At 52.5% G+C, this 15,063-nt stretch overlaps 1 protein-coding gene across 4 annotated transcripts in view; it reads left to right on the top strand.

The window, feature by feature from the left end:
* Positions 1-15,063, top strand: part of KIF26B (kinesin family member 26B) — a 464,762-nt gene that overhangs the window by 382,792 nt on the left and 66,907 nt on the right. For all 4 annotated transcript variants that reach the window (XM_042924645.1, XM_042924648.1, XM_042924647.1 and 1 more), the window contains 3 exons: positions 3,096-3,189; positions 4,196-4,458; positions 7,798-7,981. In XM_042924645.1, coding sequence (XP_042780579.1) covers positions 3,096-3,189; positions 4,196-4,458; positions 7,798-7,981 — 541 coding nt within the window. The remainder of the gene's footprint in view (positions 1-3,095; positions 3,190-4,195; positions 4,459-7,797; positions 7,982-15,063) is intronic.

The following is a 15,063-nucleotide window of genomic DNA, read 5'->3' as shown; positions in this document are numbered from 1 at the left end:
TCACATCCTGCGCAAGGAAACTGAGGCTCAAAGACGCAGCCTCTCATTCGTAGTCCCTTTCCTGAGCAGACCTCGCTTCCTGCTTTCCTCCCCGTAATCTCTCTGTCCTGCATCTCTGACCTCCCGCCATTTTATTCGCTGTTTACTAGCAGTGTGTCCTTGGGCGGGTCACTGCACCTCTCTGGGCCTCAGCGTCCTCATCTGTAAGCTGAAGACAGACCCAAATCAATGTGATTCATTGAGCCGATACATACGAGATGCTCGAAATAGAGCCGGAGCGTGGTATTCGGTAACTGTGAGCTATCTTTGCCTGTTGTGTCATCACTGATGACAGTCATGGTCAGCCTCAGCGCCCGAGGGGTGAGCACCCTTTGAGCCTCCGAGGCAGGAAAGCAGGCAAGTGGATGCGGTGGCTTCTGCTCTCAGGTCCTCAGTGGGCTCATGAGCTGCAGCCACCAGGGAGGTCCCAGGCGCTTATGAACTTGGCTTTCTCTCAGTCTCTCGGGACATCCGCTAAGCAATGATTGGAACAGTCCTTGCTCCTCACTGCCCTGGTGGACCCTCCCTAGGACCCATGGTGGCCTTGGCAGTCATCAGCTGCCCCCTCCGGGGCAGACCTCCACTGGGTCTGGCTGTGGGAATGTGTCTTAGTCCGTTTGGGCTGCCGTAACAAAACAGCACAGACTGGCGGGCTTATCAACTACAGAAATTTCTTTCCCACAGTTTTGGAGGCTGGAAAGTCCAAGACCAAATCCTTCCCAATTCACAGCTGTCTTCCTGCTGAACGGGGTGAGGGAGCTCTCTGGGGCGTCTTCCCCAAGAACGCTGATCTCGTTCATGAGGGTTCCACCCTCATGACCTACTCACCGCCCCCCCCCCCCCCCCCCCCCACACACACACACAAAAGCTTATTTCCAAATACCATCACAGTGGATGTTAGGTTTCTAGTTTTTTAATGTTGATTCATTTATTTTGAAAGAGAGCAAGCAAAGCAGTGAGGGACAGAGATAGAGACAGAGACAGAGACCAAGAGACAATCCCAAGCAGGCTCCACACTGTCAGTGCAGAGCCTGATGCAGGGCTTGAAACCACAAACCGTGAGAACATGACCAGAGCTGAAATCAAGAGTTGGACGCTTAACCGACTGAGCCCCACAGCTGCCCCTGGACGTCAGGTTTGAACATAGCAGTTTTGGGGACACACATTCAGTCCCTCGCAGGAAGGGCGGTGGGGAGGACTCCAGCATGTGGGTAAGTGGAGGCTTCCTGCTGCCCGCGTCTGTGCTAGGGAAGGCTCCCTGCCTCTCTGGGCCCCCCAGACGGAAGGCAGCAGGGGGTCCCCAGGGGCCACTGTCAACCACTAACAATACGAGATGGACAGGTCATTGACCACTGGAATTGCAGGAATTCAGCAAGGGGAGCCCCGTGAGGCCACTCCCATGTCTCCTGTGGCCACTGGCCTTTGCATACACAACCAACTCTCAGCCCTCGTCTGTTTGGTGGCTGGCTCCAGGTGGGGCTGTGAGCCCCCTGGCCCCCCTCCTCACTTCATGTCCAAAGGAGGCAGAGTTCATGCAGCAAGAACTTCTCCCCCCTCTGCAGAGGTGCCCATGGGGAGTTCCAGATTCTACTGCTCGGGGCACCTGGGGGCTCAGTGGACTGGCCTCCGACTTTGGCTCAGGTCCTCATCTCACGGTTCGTGAGTTCAAGCCCTGGGTCGGGCTCGGTGCTGACAGCAAGGAGCCTGTTTAGAGTCTCTCGCTCGCTCTTTCCCTGCCCCTCCCCCACTTGCGTGCGTGCTCTCCCCCACCCCGACACCTCAAATAAATAAACATTAAAAAGAATATTCTACTGCCTCAGTCTCAGGGCTTCGAGCCAGCCTCTCGCTGCCTAGGTCCTGGGGGTGTGACAGATCCTGTGGTCCCCATGGCAGCCTTGTCCTGCCCTCCCCAAGTCCAGGAGGAGCCCCCGGCAGAGTTGTTGAGGCACCACCAGAACAGACAGCGGGGTGGGGGTGGAGTATGGTTTTTCAGTTTGGGTTTGGGAGAAAAAATCGATTTCCAAGTATTCACGCCCGTTGTACTCATGCAGCCTGGAGCTGAAAACTGGATTCCCACCGGGAGGCACGCTGCCCCGCCGACCGCAGAGCCCGGGTGTTTCACGCCTCTGAGTGCATCCCAAAGTTCGGACTCTGGCAGGAAGGGGACAGCACACAGTGCACTGTTTTGTCCTCCTGGAAGCCTCAGATGCTATCCAGAGAGTTCCCAGACGTCCCAAGTCAGGCCACAAAATGTACTGAGTTCTTGTCGTTTGAGGAGCGGTAGCTTATTGGGTGTTAATGGGGAAATACCGAAAGTTCTCAGAAGCCTGGCCCCCTCCGAGGACTTGAGAGTCATGTGGCAGACGAGACACAGCAGGCTGAAGAGCATCCATTATAACACGCTGACGAGGGGCCTTTGACACTGTACATTGTTATCTGCCCAGAGAGAAAGAAAGGGCTGGTTTTGAAGAGAAGGGGACGTGGCTCAAGAATGAGGAGGGAGGTTGGGAGAGAGAGTCGATGTAGATCACCAGGCCCCTGCTTATGTGAGAAATGCAACGTTTCCCAAGGTCATTTTCTTGAAATGGTATGTCATCTTTTTCCCACTAACAAGCTTGGTCCAATTCTATGCTGTGTGTGTGTGTGTGTGTGTGTGTGTGTGTGTGTGTGAGTGAAGGAAGGATCCAGTTAGCGGAGGGCCAGTGGAAAGTCTAAATGCCTTGTCCAGCAGCCCAGAAGGGCAGATCAGGAAGGCCACGAGGTCCATGAAAACGCCCTGTGCTGTGGTCTCGTCCCAGCGTGTTGCTGCCTGGCCTGCGGAGGCGGCCGCTGGAACGGGCTGCAAGTCAGCAGAAGGGTGGTTTGCGGGCGGTGTATGTGAGGCTCGGGCTTGCGAGAGGCAGAGGCACCGGACGGTTTCGAGCGGCCCAGAACTCCTTTACGGCCTGACCCGTCCGTAGCGCCCCGGCCGTGGGACCGGAGCCCCGGGGCGGCGGGCTCCCCTCGCCGTTGCTCACGGTCCACTCACTGCACGTGTCCCCTCTTGTGTCCGCCAGGCCGAGGTGTGTGCTGGAACCGTGGCGGAGGTGATCCAGTCTGTGGTCAACGGGGCGGACGGCTGCGTCTTCTGCTTCGGCCACGCCAAGCTGGGTCAGTGAGAGCCGTGCTCGTCTCTGCTGTTAGTGTTCCGAATCACGCAGCCCGTGCTCCGGCGCGGGTCCCGGGGTCTGTTTCAGCAGATGGAAGGCGGCCGCCTGGACTGAAGAGTCACCAGTAACGGTTCCTGCTGCTAAAATGCAATGCCCGTCCCAAGTGGAGACCCAGTCACCTAGGAAACGGGGTGGGGTTCTTCCCACTTGGCCCAGGTCAGGGCCGCGCCCAGAGAGCCAGCAGGAGGAGGGACCCGCACCGAGCAGGGGCTCTTGGGTTCGGGGCGGTGGATGGAGCCCTCCGGGAAAAACCCAGAACCGTGTCAGGACCTATCTGGGGAGCACCTGACAGCCGCCCTTGCCTCCCAGCCTCTGGCCTGTGCCGGAGCGAGAAAGGACAAGGGGGTCAGGGGGCCAGGGGAGCACCCGGCCAGGGGGGTTGGATTGGACCCCCTTAGGGTGCCTTCGTACTCCTGGCCTGTGTCCCTCGGCTCGGCAGGCCTCACTTTCCAAGTCAGTAATTTGGGGTGCTCCCAAAGCACCCCTTTGCAGGGAGGGAGGCCGGTTCTAGGCCGGGACAGAAAACTCATTTCACCTCACTTCTGTCCTCTTGATCTCTGATCAAAGCGGCAACCCAGAGCTTAATAGAATTTGCTCATGCTATAAAAAGAGACACAGCATTGAACTTGAGGAAGGATATAAAGTGTAAGTATGTGCAGTTAATCTGTGGGGTGGTGATAAAAAGGGCCGTCGTAGCGTTGAAAGATGTCTGCCTTCCCACCGCGTGTGAGACAGTGCAGCGACCGGATGGTGTGGGATCCTCCTCGAGGGGAGCGGTGACTTCATCCCGTCTGGGCGCTCACGTTCTTTATTACAGCCATTTAGCAGGTAGTACCAGGAAAGGCTTACGGCTTCCCTTGCCTCTTCCTCTCCTTCCTTCCCTCCCCCCACCTCCCCTGTGGAGGGGGACACTCAAGCCGTGTTCCTGCCTTGCCTCGCCCCCCCAGGGAAGTCCTACACCATGATCGGAAAGGACGACTCCATGCAGAACCTTGGCATCATCCCCTGTGCTATCTCCTGGCTCTTCAAGCTGATAAACGAACGCAAGGAAAAGACGGGAGCCCGCTTCTCGGTGCGGATCTCAGCCGTGGAAGTGTGGGGCAAAGAGGAGAACCTGAAGGACCTGCTGTCCGAGGTGGCCACGGGCAGCCTGCAGGACGGCCAGTCCCCGGGCGTGTACCTGTGCGAGGACCCCATCTGCGGCACGCAGGTGATTGGCTCTGGAGCTCGGTGTGGGGGAGGTGGGGGGGGGGAGGGGGGGTCCAGAGTGGCTCCTCGCGGGGGAGGCTCCCCTGTGACTCACTCCACATGCACACGGAGGAGGCTCGTGAGTGTTTACTTGCAGGTGGACGGGGACTTTACGGCCTGCAGCTGGCCGCAGGGCCATCGGCCCCTAACCTAAATATTTGTACCTTGGATCTGACAGTGAGCAGCAACCACAATTATTGGAGCCCCCGGGGGCAAGTTGAATTCACTTTCTTTACGCCCCCTCTCAAGAAAAAAAAGAAAGTACAGTCTTTCTTTTGTGTAACAACAAGCCGAAATATTTACTGCTCTGCACAAATAGCTCCAGCCATTACTGGCGCTGTTTACGGCTCTATAAACTGTGTTTCTGGCACTGGTTTACAGCTGGGTTAGTAGTGCTGTAGGAAACGCTAATAACCACTTTCTAATTAGAACCATGAAATAATTGCTGGAACCGTGGAAGCCAAGAGAGGCTCCAGTCCACCTTCGCGGGAGGTGGTGCCTGTTCTGTGCGTCTCACGCTTGCCGGCTGACAGCAGGTGGAGTGAGTCTGGTTCATATCCAGAAGAATCTGCCCTTCCAATCTCCAGAAGGCTTTATTTCCTAGTTTTTTTCTGATAAGTGTTCATTTTGATGAGTGCCTGCCTCATCCCCGGTGGGATTGTTTTCTCGGGCGAGGTTCCCTCCAAGTTGCACCCATCTGTTCACACCTGGCCGTGTTCTTCCCCGGCTCAAAGCACCTCAGATCCTTCCATTTCTGTTATGAATCCCCCATTGCAAACCTCCTCATGATTTGTGGGGTCCTACATGACCCCTGCCTACCTTTCCAGCATCATCTCTTGCCATGCCTCTTTTTTTTTTAATTTTTAAAAATGTTTTATTATTTATTTCTGAGAGAGAGAGAGAGAGAGAGAGAGAGAGAGAGAGTGTGTGTGTGTGTGTGTGTGTGTGTGTGTGTGTGTGCAGGTGGGGGAGGGGCAGAGAGAGAGGGAGACACAGAATCTGAAGCAGGCTCCAGGCTCCGAGCTGTCAGCACAGAGCCCAATGCCGGGCTCGAACCCACGAACCGTGAGATCATGACCTGAGCCGAAGTCGGACGCTCAACCGACTGAGCCACCCAGGCGCCCCTCTTACCACTCCTCTTAAGTTACATTCAGGTCCCTTAAAAAAGGCAGCGCCCCTCAAACTTCACTGTGCATATGAATCACAGGGGATCTTGTGAAAATGCAGGTTCTGGTTGAATCCGTCTGGGATGGGGCCCCTGCTTGTGAATTGGTAACGAGTTTCCCAGTGATTGAGCACACTTTCAGTTGGAGGGCACTCAGACACCAGCCATCGTCCCTCTCCCCTCTGCACATCCTCCCCTCTGGCTCTTCATCTGGCTAAGTCCCTATCCTTCAGATGTCACTTCTTCCAGGAAGCCCTCTTAGATGGCTCTCCTTGGTCAGCTGTGACTGCCCAGTTAGTTCTCCCACTAAGGGTGGGTACCATGTCTGACTACGATTGGCCATTGGTAGTTTAAAAAAAATTTTTTTTACATTTATTTATTTTTGAGACAGAGACAGAGCATGAACAGGGGAGGGGCAGAGGGGGGGGTGCACAGAATGGGAAGCAGGCTCCAGGCTCTGAGCCATCAGCCCAGAGCCTGATGCAGGGCTCGAACTCACGGACCGCGAGATCAGGACCTGAGCCGAAGTCGGACGCTTAACCGACTGAGCCACCCAGGCGCCCCTACCGTTGGTAGTTTTAACAGAGGCATCAGATACCACTTGGATGTGGAATCTAATCAGAATCCAAACCACTTGGTCATTCAAAGCCTAATCCAGCGGTCCTCAAACTGTAGTCTTTCTCAGTCACCTGCAGGACTTGTGAACACAGGGTGTCGGGCTCCCCCTCTAGAATTTCCGATTCAGTAGGCCTGGGATAGATCCCCAAAACATGCATTTCTAGCAAGTTCCCACGTGATGCCGATGCTGCTGGTCCAGGGACCACACTTCACTTTGAGAACCACTCTTCTGAAGCATCACAGCACCTGTGACAGAAATCAGTGTCACTTCGCCTGCTGTTGCCTCTCCAAGAGTTACCTGGATGCTCAAATATGCTGTGGCCTCTGTTCCCTTTTGTAATAACTCTGCCCGTGAAGCCCCCACTTGGGTGAAGGACCCAGTTAACTGAAGGCTAAGAAGAGATCAACAGCCTCTTCATTTTAACTCTTCGTGTCGAAAAATCTCAAAAAACCCTTTACCTTTTTTTTCTGCCATAGTCATTCAAACGGTGACCTCAAACACCCCAGAGTCTCTCTTTGAAGTTCGGGGATTTTGAAGGTCCCAGGTGCCAAGATCAGCCCTCAGAGTTCAGAATTACAAGTGCAGTCAGAGTCAGGATAGGAAAGTGTGAGAATGTGTACTGACCCCAAGGCACATACCGCAAACCATTTCTTTGAGTAAATGAGATGTTTCCTTTTCTCCCCCCCGCAAAAAGGGGTGCTAGTCAAATTCTGATACTATCGTTCTCATTAAGGTTTACTCTGATTTCCAAGGGATCTCATAGGATTAGGACATGTGGCCCATGATGCTTTCTTAGTTAATAAGTACCGTGAGCATGAATTTAGGGATTAAAGATAAATTAAACAGTAGAGATGAGACAGTCAAGTATGTTGGGTGTTTTCATGCATCTTTTTTTTTTTTTTTTTAATTTTTTAGTGTTTATTTTCTTATTTTTGAGAGACCGAGTGTGAGCGGGTGAGGGGCAGAGAGAGAGAGAAGGAGACACAGAATCCGAGGCAGGCTTTCCAGGCTCTGAGCTGTCATCACAGAGCCCGACGTGGGGCTCAAACCCACAAACCGTGAGATCATGACCTGAGCCGAAGTTGGACGCTTAACTGACTGAGCCACCCAGGGGCCCACAAACGTTCTAATCTTAGAGATCAGGATGCAAAGATCCTGAGATCACGTACCTCGTGTGTTCTTAGGTGGGTGGGTAGCTGAGGCGGGGGTGGGGCGGGGGGGAGTTTACTATCCTCTGCAGAGATCAGCCTGGGCCCCCTGCTCCCTGCCGTTCACTCGGTTACAACCATTTGCAATTCACTTAAATTGTGAACCTACGTTCCGTGCCATACGTGGGCTCATTATGGACTTCCAGAAATGGATTGGTTGGGAATTGCGGGTGAGTACAGGCCATTGTTCCGGAAGGACCCTCGGCCTTCGAGAGGCACGCGGCTTTTCCGCAGAACAGAGAGCCAGGTGTGGGCGGCACGCCGGCCCTCCTCCGGCTGGGGCCTCAGCTCTCGGCTTGTGTCTTCCAGCTGCAGAACCAGAGTGAGCTGCGGGCACCCACGGCGGAGAAGGCCGCCTTCTTCCTGGATGCTGCCATCGCCTCCCGCCGCGGCAGCCAGCAGGACTGTGACGAAGAAGGCCACCGCAACTCGCACATGCTCTTCACGCTGCACATCTACCAGTACCGCATGGAGAAGAGCGGGAAAGGAGGAAGTAAGTGGCCCCATCTCCACCCAGCAAGAGACCCGCCGTCGAGGGCCACCGTGACCCTTTTTGTTTCTAAAGTGGGCGACGCGCCCAACGTGGGGCTCGGACGCACACCCCTGAGACTGAGAGCCGCGTGCTCTGCCAACTGAGCCAGCCAGGCGCCCCCTGACCCTTTTTTCTTAAACGGGGTACGATTCCACCGGTGTGGGGTTTGCTCACCTGGAGCTCCAGACAAAACTCGAGTCTGGACTGCGGTTCACTTTTGAGCTGTCCGGGGGCGAAGGTCGTTTACAAATGTAACTACTGCCAGGGGAAGGTGAGCGAGAACTTGAAGCGGAGAAACAACCGTTTAGTACTATCTTTTTGTTCGCAACCTGTACAGGTGCTTTTCATGAAAGCCCGATATTTATGCGCCAGGCACCCTGATGATATGTTATTAATCATTAGCTTGAGTCCCCTCTGTGGAGCTGGAAGAAACAAAGGCGTGCTTTTAAAATAATCTAGAAACCAGACTTTTTTAGAACGCACCAGATTCTGGCTGCCTCCGTCCCTTGGGTGATGCCGGTCAGTGACGTTCTTCTAAGCCCGGGGCCCAGGCCCTGCCCTGTGGGGAGCGTCACTGCCAGGAGCCCAGTCCCCTCTGGGCTACGTATTCGAAGCCAGCACTGACCTCGGTGCCGCGTTCTCCCCTTTGCCTGCCAGGTCGTGCACGCTCCACACACTGGGGAGTATCTCAGATGGGCTCTTGGACCGTGGGCCCCGGGTCCGTGGACCTCACTGCACTTTGCAAGGCAATGTGAGCCGCTAGGCTGGCCGAGCAGCAGCTTCAAAGCCTCTCCATGGCCACGTCTGAGGGCTTTCGAAGCGCGGGCAGCTGGTCCCCCTGTGCCCTCTGAATGATTGCCCCAAGGACCTGGGTCCCCGGAAAACAAACAAGAGCCCCGAGTAGGAGATGAACCCCAGTGCGTGGAAACTGTGAAGCTAATCGACTAACACAGAGACCATCAACAAACCTGATTCTCGGTGGAGCCTAGAGTTAAGGCATCCAACTGGGATCCGTGGAAGGGCTTCCTGAGTCCTCCACGAGTCTTCTTGCCCAAGACATGGAAACCAGTAGCCTGGAGCTGGGTCTTGAGGACTTCTCTCCCCGCCCCCAGTGGAAGCTCTATCCTTCCCTAATCTCCACGCTTCTGCTTGCTCAGTCATCTGCCATGGCTCTTCCTCCTTAATTGTTGTTAATTTTTTTAGCGTTTATTTACTTATTTTGAGAGAGATAGAGGATGTGTGTGTGCACACGTGAAGGGGAAAGGGGCAGAGAGAGAGGGAGAGAAAGAATCCCAGGCAGGCTCCCTGCTATCAGCACAGAGCCCGATGTGGGGCTCAGTCCCACGAACTGTGAGATCATGACCTGAGCCGAAACCAAGAGTCAGACGCTCAACTGACTGAGCCGCCCGGGCGCCCCCAGCTGTTATTTTACTTCAGGTTTAAAGAAGTCTGATTTACATTTGGTAAAACTTGCCCCTCTTGTGTGTTTTTAGAGGCGTTTTGGCAAATCAGTACAGTTGTGTAAGCACACGACTGTCAGAGACAGAACAAAGCCACCAGCACAGAAAGCTCTCTCTTTGCCCTTTCTGGACAGTCCCTCCCCCCACCTCTCGCCCCTGACAACCACTGATCTGTGTTTCTCCTTTTAGTGTTGCCTTTACCCAGAACAGCACATAAATGGAATCACGTGATCCCCATGCGGCTTTTTGTGTCTGACATCTTTGATTTAGCAGAATGCATCTGAGATTCATCCGTGGTGCTGTATCACTCGTTTGCTTATATTTCTGGCTGCCCTCACCTTTAGTTTCAGCTGAGCTTGGAGACTTGCCCCTGCCCCTGCCCCTCCTCCTGCCCCCTGGCCTGAGATCTCACCATCCACCCCGTCCTGGGGTTGTGGTTCCACGAGGCAGCAAGGCTCTGACTGTCGGCCCCAGCTGCTCGCTGTGCTGGCTCCTGCCTGGGAGTCTGGAGACACTGGCCCCACGTGCTGGGCACTGGGTGCCCCTGGAGACAGACCAACAGCAGCCCCAGTCTCTCCCGAAACCAGCCAGGGTCATAAGGGGGTGGGGGTGGGGATTGATTCTCAGCGAAGGGCTCGTGACATGGCCAGCACTTCCGTTTAGAAAAATTTCTCAAAGAAGGAAACAAGGGATTAGGAGAGGGATGAGAAGATCCAGACCTTTAAAATTCATAACAGAAGTTTATCCTCCTAACAGTCTGGGGGGCTGGCTTTTAAATCCTGCCCTCACTGTTTTTCCTGGATTGTGTCGAAGCAGCACGAACGTGGGAGTCTGAGAAATGTTTTGTTTTTTAAGCTGTTTTTTTTTTTGAAGCTTTATTTCTTTTAAGCTGTTTTATTCTTTTAAGTCAATAATAATGGAAATAATCAGAGCCCGCGGCGGATTCTTGCACCGTCGGCAGAGAGTGACTCACAAAATATCCGAATTTTCAGCCAAGTTGCTTCCAAATGGCGCTGCGCAGAAGGTCTCGGGAGGTGGGGTGGTCTCCTGCTTCTGGGTTTCGAAACCACGCTGAAAACGGCGGTTTCCGGTTTTTCAATTTTGTGTGTGTGTGTGTGTGCGCGCGCAGGGTTCTGCCCTTAATTTGGAACCCGAAAGGGGGAAAGGATCTTGAAAATAAACCGTTAGTTAAGTTGCTTCAACTGTAAGAGCTTAAAGCGCAGCGTCACAGGAGCGTGGGCTGGGACGTTCCCTCGACCCACCGATGCTCCAGCGCTCAGCGCGTCCTGGGCACTTGCAGAATATTTAACATTCCCTTCACCTTCGTATTTATACATTGTGAAGGCACATTGCTCTTAAATAATACATCCAGGGTAGAGGAAAAGGCAAGTGCCATTAATGGCTCCCCCGACTTCCTGGGGGTGCTTTTTAATGTATCTGTAAGTGAGAAGGGGAGACGGTCCACGGACTGCCACCCACCTGCCACGACACCAGCTTCCTGGGAGCAGAGGAATCCGCGCCCGAATGTGCACAGCTTCCAGCCCGTGGCTCACTTGACTTCTGCGAATTTGTATCTGTTTAAAATATAATGAGAGATTTGAAGTGGTGTTTAAAAATGGAAGGTTTTGTTTACTTATCATAGATAAGTAATAATCCCTGTGGACCTGGCAGCCAGAACTCAATTAAAGGGAAGTTTATTAATTAGTTACCCTGCAGGGAAGCAAAGAGCAGAGCGTGAGGCTGTTAACTGGCCATCAGAGGCTCAGACGCCAGATTCAGAGAGGTCTCTGCGGCAGGAACTAGACACGCCATGCACACACATGCACCGGAATCTTACGGGTCTGGATTTTATACGCACATGCATGTACACACGTATGCACGTGTAAGGAAGGGGACGAAAATGTTCTAGATGTGTCTAGTCACAATAGAAAATTCTACGCTGAGGTACTCCTGTTTTGCACATAGCATTAGGTTAAGCTTAAATATTTCCCTGTTTCATTTCTATTAATTTATTTTGAGAGAGAGCACGCGAGCAGGGGAGGGACAGAGAGAGAGGAGAAAGAGAATCCCAAGCAGCATCGGCACTGTCAGTGTCGGGCTCCAACTCACAAACTGTGACCTCGTGACCTGAGCTCAAACCAAGAGTCGGAGGCTTAACCCACTGAGCCACCCAGGTGCCCCAAATATTCCCGTTTGAAAGGGTTTTTGGAACGCTTATGGGGCTGATTCCCCACGTGTCCTGGAGCCTTCCCCTGCTTTGCCAAGCTGATGTGAGGGGCGGGGGGGAGGCTGAGAACCCCCGTGGGAATTCCTATGTTGGGAAGGAGACCCTAAGGCCCTGATGATCGAGAGCTGTCCCCGAAAAAGATGGGTCTATCAGGAGTCTGTCCACTATGTGTTTAAATCAAATGGAGCATGTGCTGTATTTTCGAAAAATCAATGCATGTCTCTGTTACCTAGCTTAGCTATCTTTCTGGAAGAGAAGGACCGTCCAGTTATCTTTCACATAAGCAGATGGCGTGAGTTCAGAGAAGTCCGCTCATGCAGCACAGGCCGGAGATGGTCCGTTGAGAAAGTCAAAAAGGAGAAACCTGTCAAATGACACATTCTCGTCATGAACCTTTTTTTTTTCTTTTTGCACGTAACAATCTCCAAAAAAACACCTCCTATGAACCTTTTATTTCCACTTAAAACGTACACATGTGTATTTATTCATTGATGTTCTGATACAGGGCCACGGCTTTCTCTTTGAGATGAATTTTCAGCCAAAGTCCTGGCTTTCATAAAGCATGCCCACGTTTTTACGTTAAGTTTCTTCTAACTGATCCAAGAACTTAAAATACACTTGTGCAGCCTGCTGGTATTAGACCTTTTCTAGATTCTTAAGTTTTTCCCCACTCTGTAATTTCTCATTTCCGCCTAATTCGGCAGCTCTTTAGAAAAAAACCTCATTTTTATCACATCTTCCCAAAGCATTGAGTTCAGTTTTTAAAGAAACATTAGTTCCCTTTACACAGTCATATTTTATTGGTTTGCATAAGATAGGATTACATTTTCATCTACAGTAACAAGTGGCATAATTAGGTCCAGGAGGGAGCCCAGCTGACCTGTTAAGTATACAGCTCATTTTCAGGGAGCACAGACCGACAAGAAAACAGCCCGCTCTGGCCACGCACATCCCATGTGCCAAGGGCATCAGGCGATGTGCCTCATAGGTGATGGCCGGGAGGCCATGCAGCCCTTCCCAAACTCCACTGCACCTGAGAGTCACCTGGGGAACTTTGCAGTGAATCCCAGTGTCTGGGACACACTCCAGGCCAGTGAAGTTAGGAAGCCTCCCGAGTGGGAGCCCAGGCATCCGTATCTTTTTAGGTGATTTTCCTCAGTGATTTTCCAAGGCGATTCTGACGTGCAGCAAAGTTTGGGAACCACTGAGTTAAAGACAAGTGAGCTCAGAGAGCATCTACATACTTTACAGTTAGCTCTGGATTTTCCTCTTAGATTCAGCATTAATTTTCTAGGAGATGTTGGGCAATTTATTCAACATCTGTGAACCCCGTTTCCCTCATCTACAAACCCGAGCCAATTCTTGCATTACGGGATTGTCGTAGGAATTCAGTGGTAGTAGGAGAGTCGCTCGATGAACGTGAGTTAGGAGAGTGGCCCAGAAATGGGGTGAAATTAGCGATGCTTCCTGTGCGGAGACTAAGGCACGTGGGTATGTTGGTTTGGCCAAGCTCTAGACTTAACCCATGCACAGGAGAGTGTGAATGAAAGGTGACTCAAGGCAGACTGAGTTATGGTCCCTTCCCCCCTGCAGCTGTGACCGCAGAAATGTGACGAGTCGATGAGGAACCTGCTCCCTACCTGCTGGTAGCGTTCACTGATACAGAACTGCTTTCTCGCCAGCCATCTGTAGTCACGTACATGCTTGCCAATAGCAGATGGCCCGGGCCCGCTCACCTCGTACCCTTCCAGATTGAGCACCATGTGTGGAATCCACAATTCTGTGGCCCCTGGAATTTGAGTGGGTGTAGCGGACATTGTCTGAATGTGACTTCCATTTTGAGTCATGCAGGTGTAATTATAGGTATTTTATAAGGTTCTTCTTCAGCACGGTCTAAACTGTGCCTTTTGTTCTCTGTGCTCTATTTTACTACATGCACATTATGCATTTTATTCCATTACATCAAATGGACTATTAGAGTCTGAGAGTCCAAACTGGTCCGTCTTTGCCCTTTAATCTATGGCACACGTGGACCATCTGAGCTGCTCCAGTCTATATAATTAGGTTGCAAAACAGATGATAGTTTGCTTTAAAAATAACTGTTTTCCTCCTGTGCTGCCGTGACCCAATCTTGCATGAATACAGTACATAGTACATCTTCCCTTGCCAGAGTTTTTACTGGGGACAGTGGAAGGTAAGGAAAATGGAGCGTCCTTTGTGTGAACATTCTTGGCCACAGACCTGCCCAAGTCACTGACGTGGCTGAATTGAAATGCTGCGCTTTCTGTAAACACTCATCACCTGCTTCTCTGAGTCTGAGATGTGGAAATTGAGGGTGAGGCACGGTAGAGGGCAGGTTGGGGTTAGGACCGTGGTTCCTTCAATGTTTTCAGCCTAAAGCGTGATCAGCAGCTCGCCCTCCTGATCCGCACTCATGTAGGCTCTGCCTACAGATGTGTGGCCCCCCAGAGACGGGCCACATGCCCGTCACATGTCCTCTGGGACCCACCCTGCAAGGTGGCCTGAGGCGCCAGAGTCTGCTGCTGCCTGGGGAGCGAGGGGAGGAAAAGGAGATGATCCAGAAGCTGGGGTGATGTGCCGAGGGAGAGGGGGCCGGGGCAAAAAGGGAGCCCGTCCCTTCTACTGTCTCGGGAGCTGGCTGAGGCCAGCACGATGCAGGATGAAGGGCCCAGGTCTTGAAGGTGTGAATCCTAGCTGCACCGCTGACCGTACGATCGCGGCACGTTTCCTTTTTCAAAACGTAACGAAACAGCTTTAATGAGATATGCTTGAAATATAAGAACAGGCACACACTTGGTCAGCTGTGTCATATGTATAGACCCAGGAAACCAGCAGTACAGTCAAGACAATGAACATATCCCTCACCCTCAAGAGGTTCCTTGGGACCCTTTGCAATCACCCCGTCCAGCGTCTCTCCTTCCGCCTCCCCACGCTCAGGCAACCACAGAGCGACTTCAGCTCTTACCCTTTGCCCTGCATTTCCTAGAGTTTTATACCCATGAAATCCTATCTCACAGTCTGCACTCTCTTGAGCGGCGTCTTTCACATAGCGTAATTGTTTTGAAGCTCAGTCACTTTGTCACATGTATGAGTAGTGCCTTTATTCGTTTTCCTAAGTAGCAGTCTGTTGTCCGCATAGTCCGCTGCTGATGGCCATGAGTGCTGGTTCACGTTTGGGGCTACCACAAATCAAAGTACTGGGGACACTCTTGTGCAGATCTTTGGATGGACACACGTGTCCTTTTCTTGTAGGGAAATCCCTAGAGCGGAACGGCTGGACCATATGGTAGATGTACGTATCCTTTTTCTAAGGAACTGCCGAAGTGTTTCCCGAA

This window comes from Panthera leo, chromosome F3 (genome assembly GCF_018350215.1).
Source record: "Panthera leo isolate Ple1 chromosome F3, P.leo_Ple1_pat1.1, whole genome shotgun sequence".
NCBI classification, from domain to species: Eukaryota; Metazoa; Chordata; class Mammalia; order Carnivora; family Felidae; genus Panthera; species Panthera leo.
Note: the sequence above shows the minus strand (reverse complement) of the source record. Positions and strands in the feature narration are given on the sequence as shown.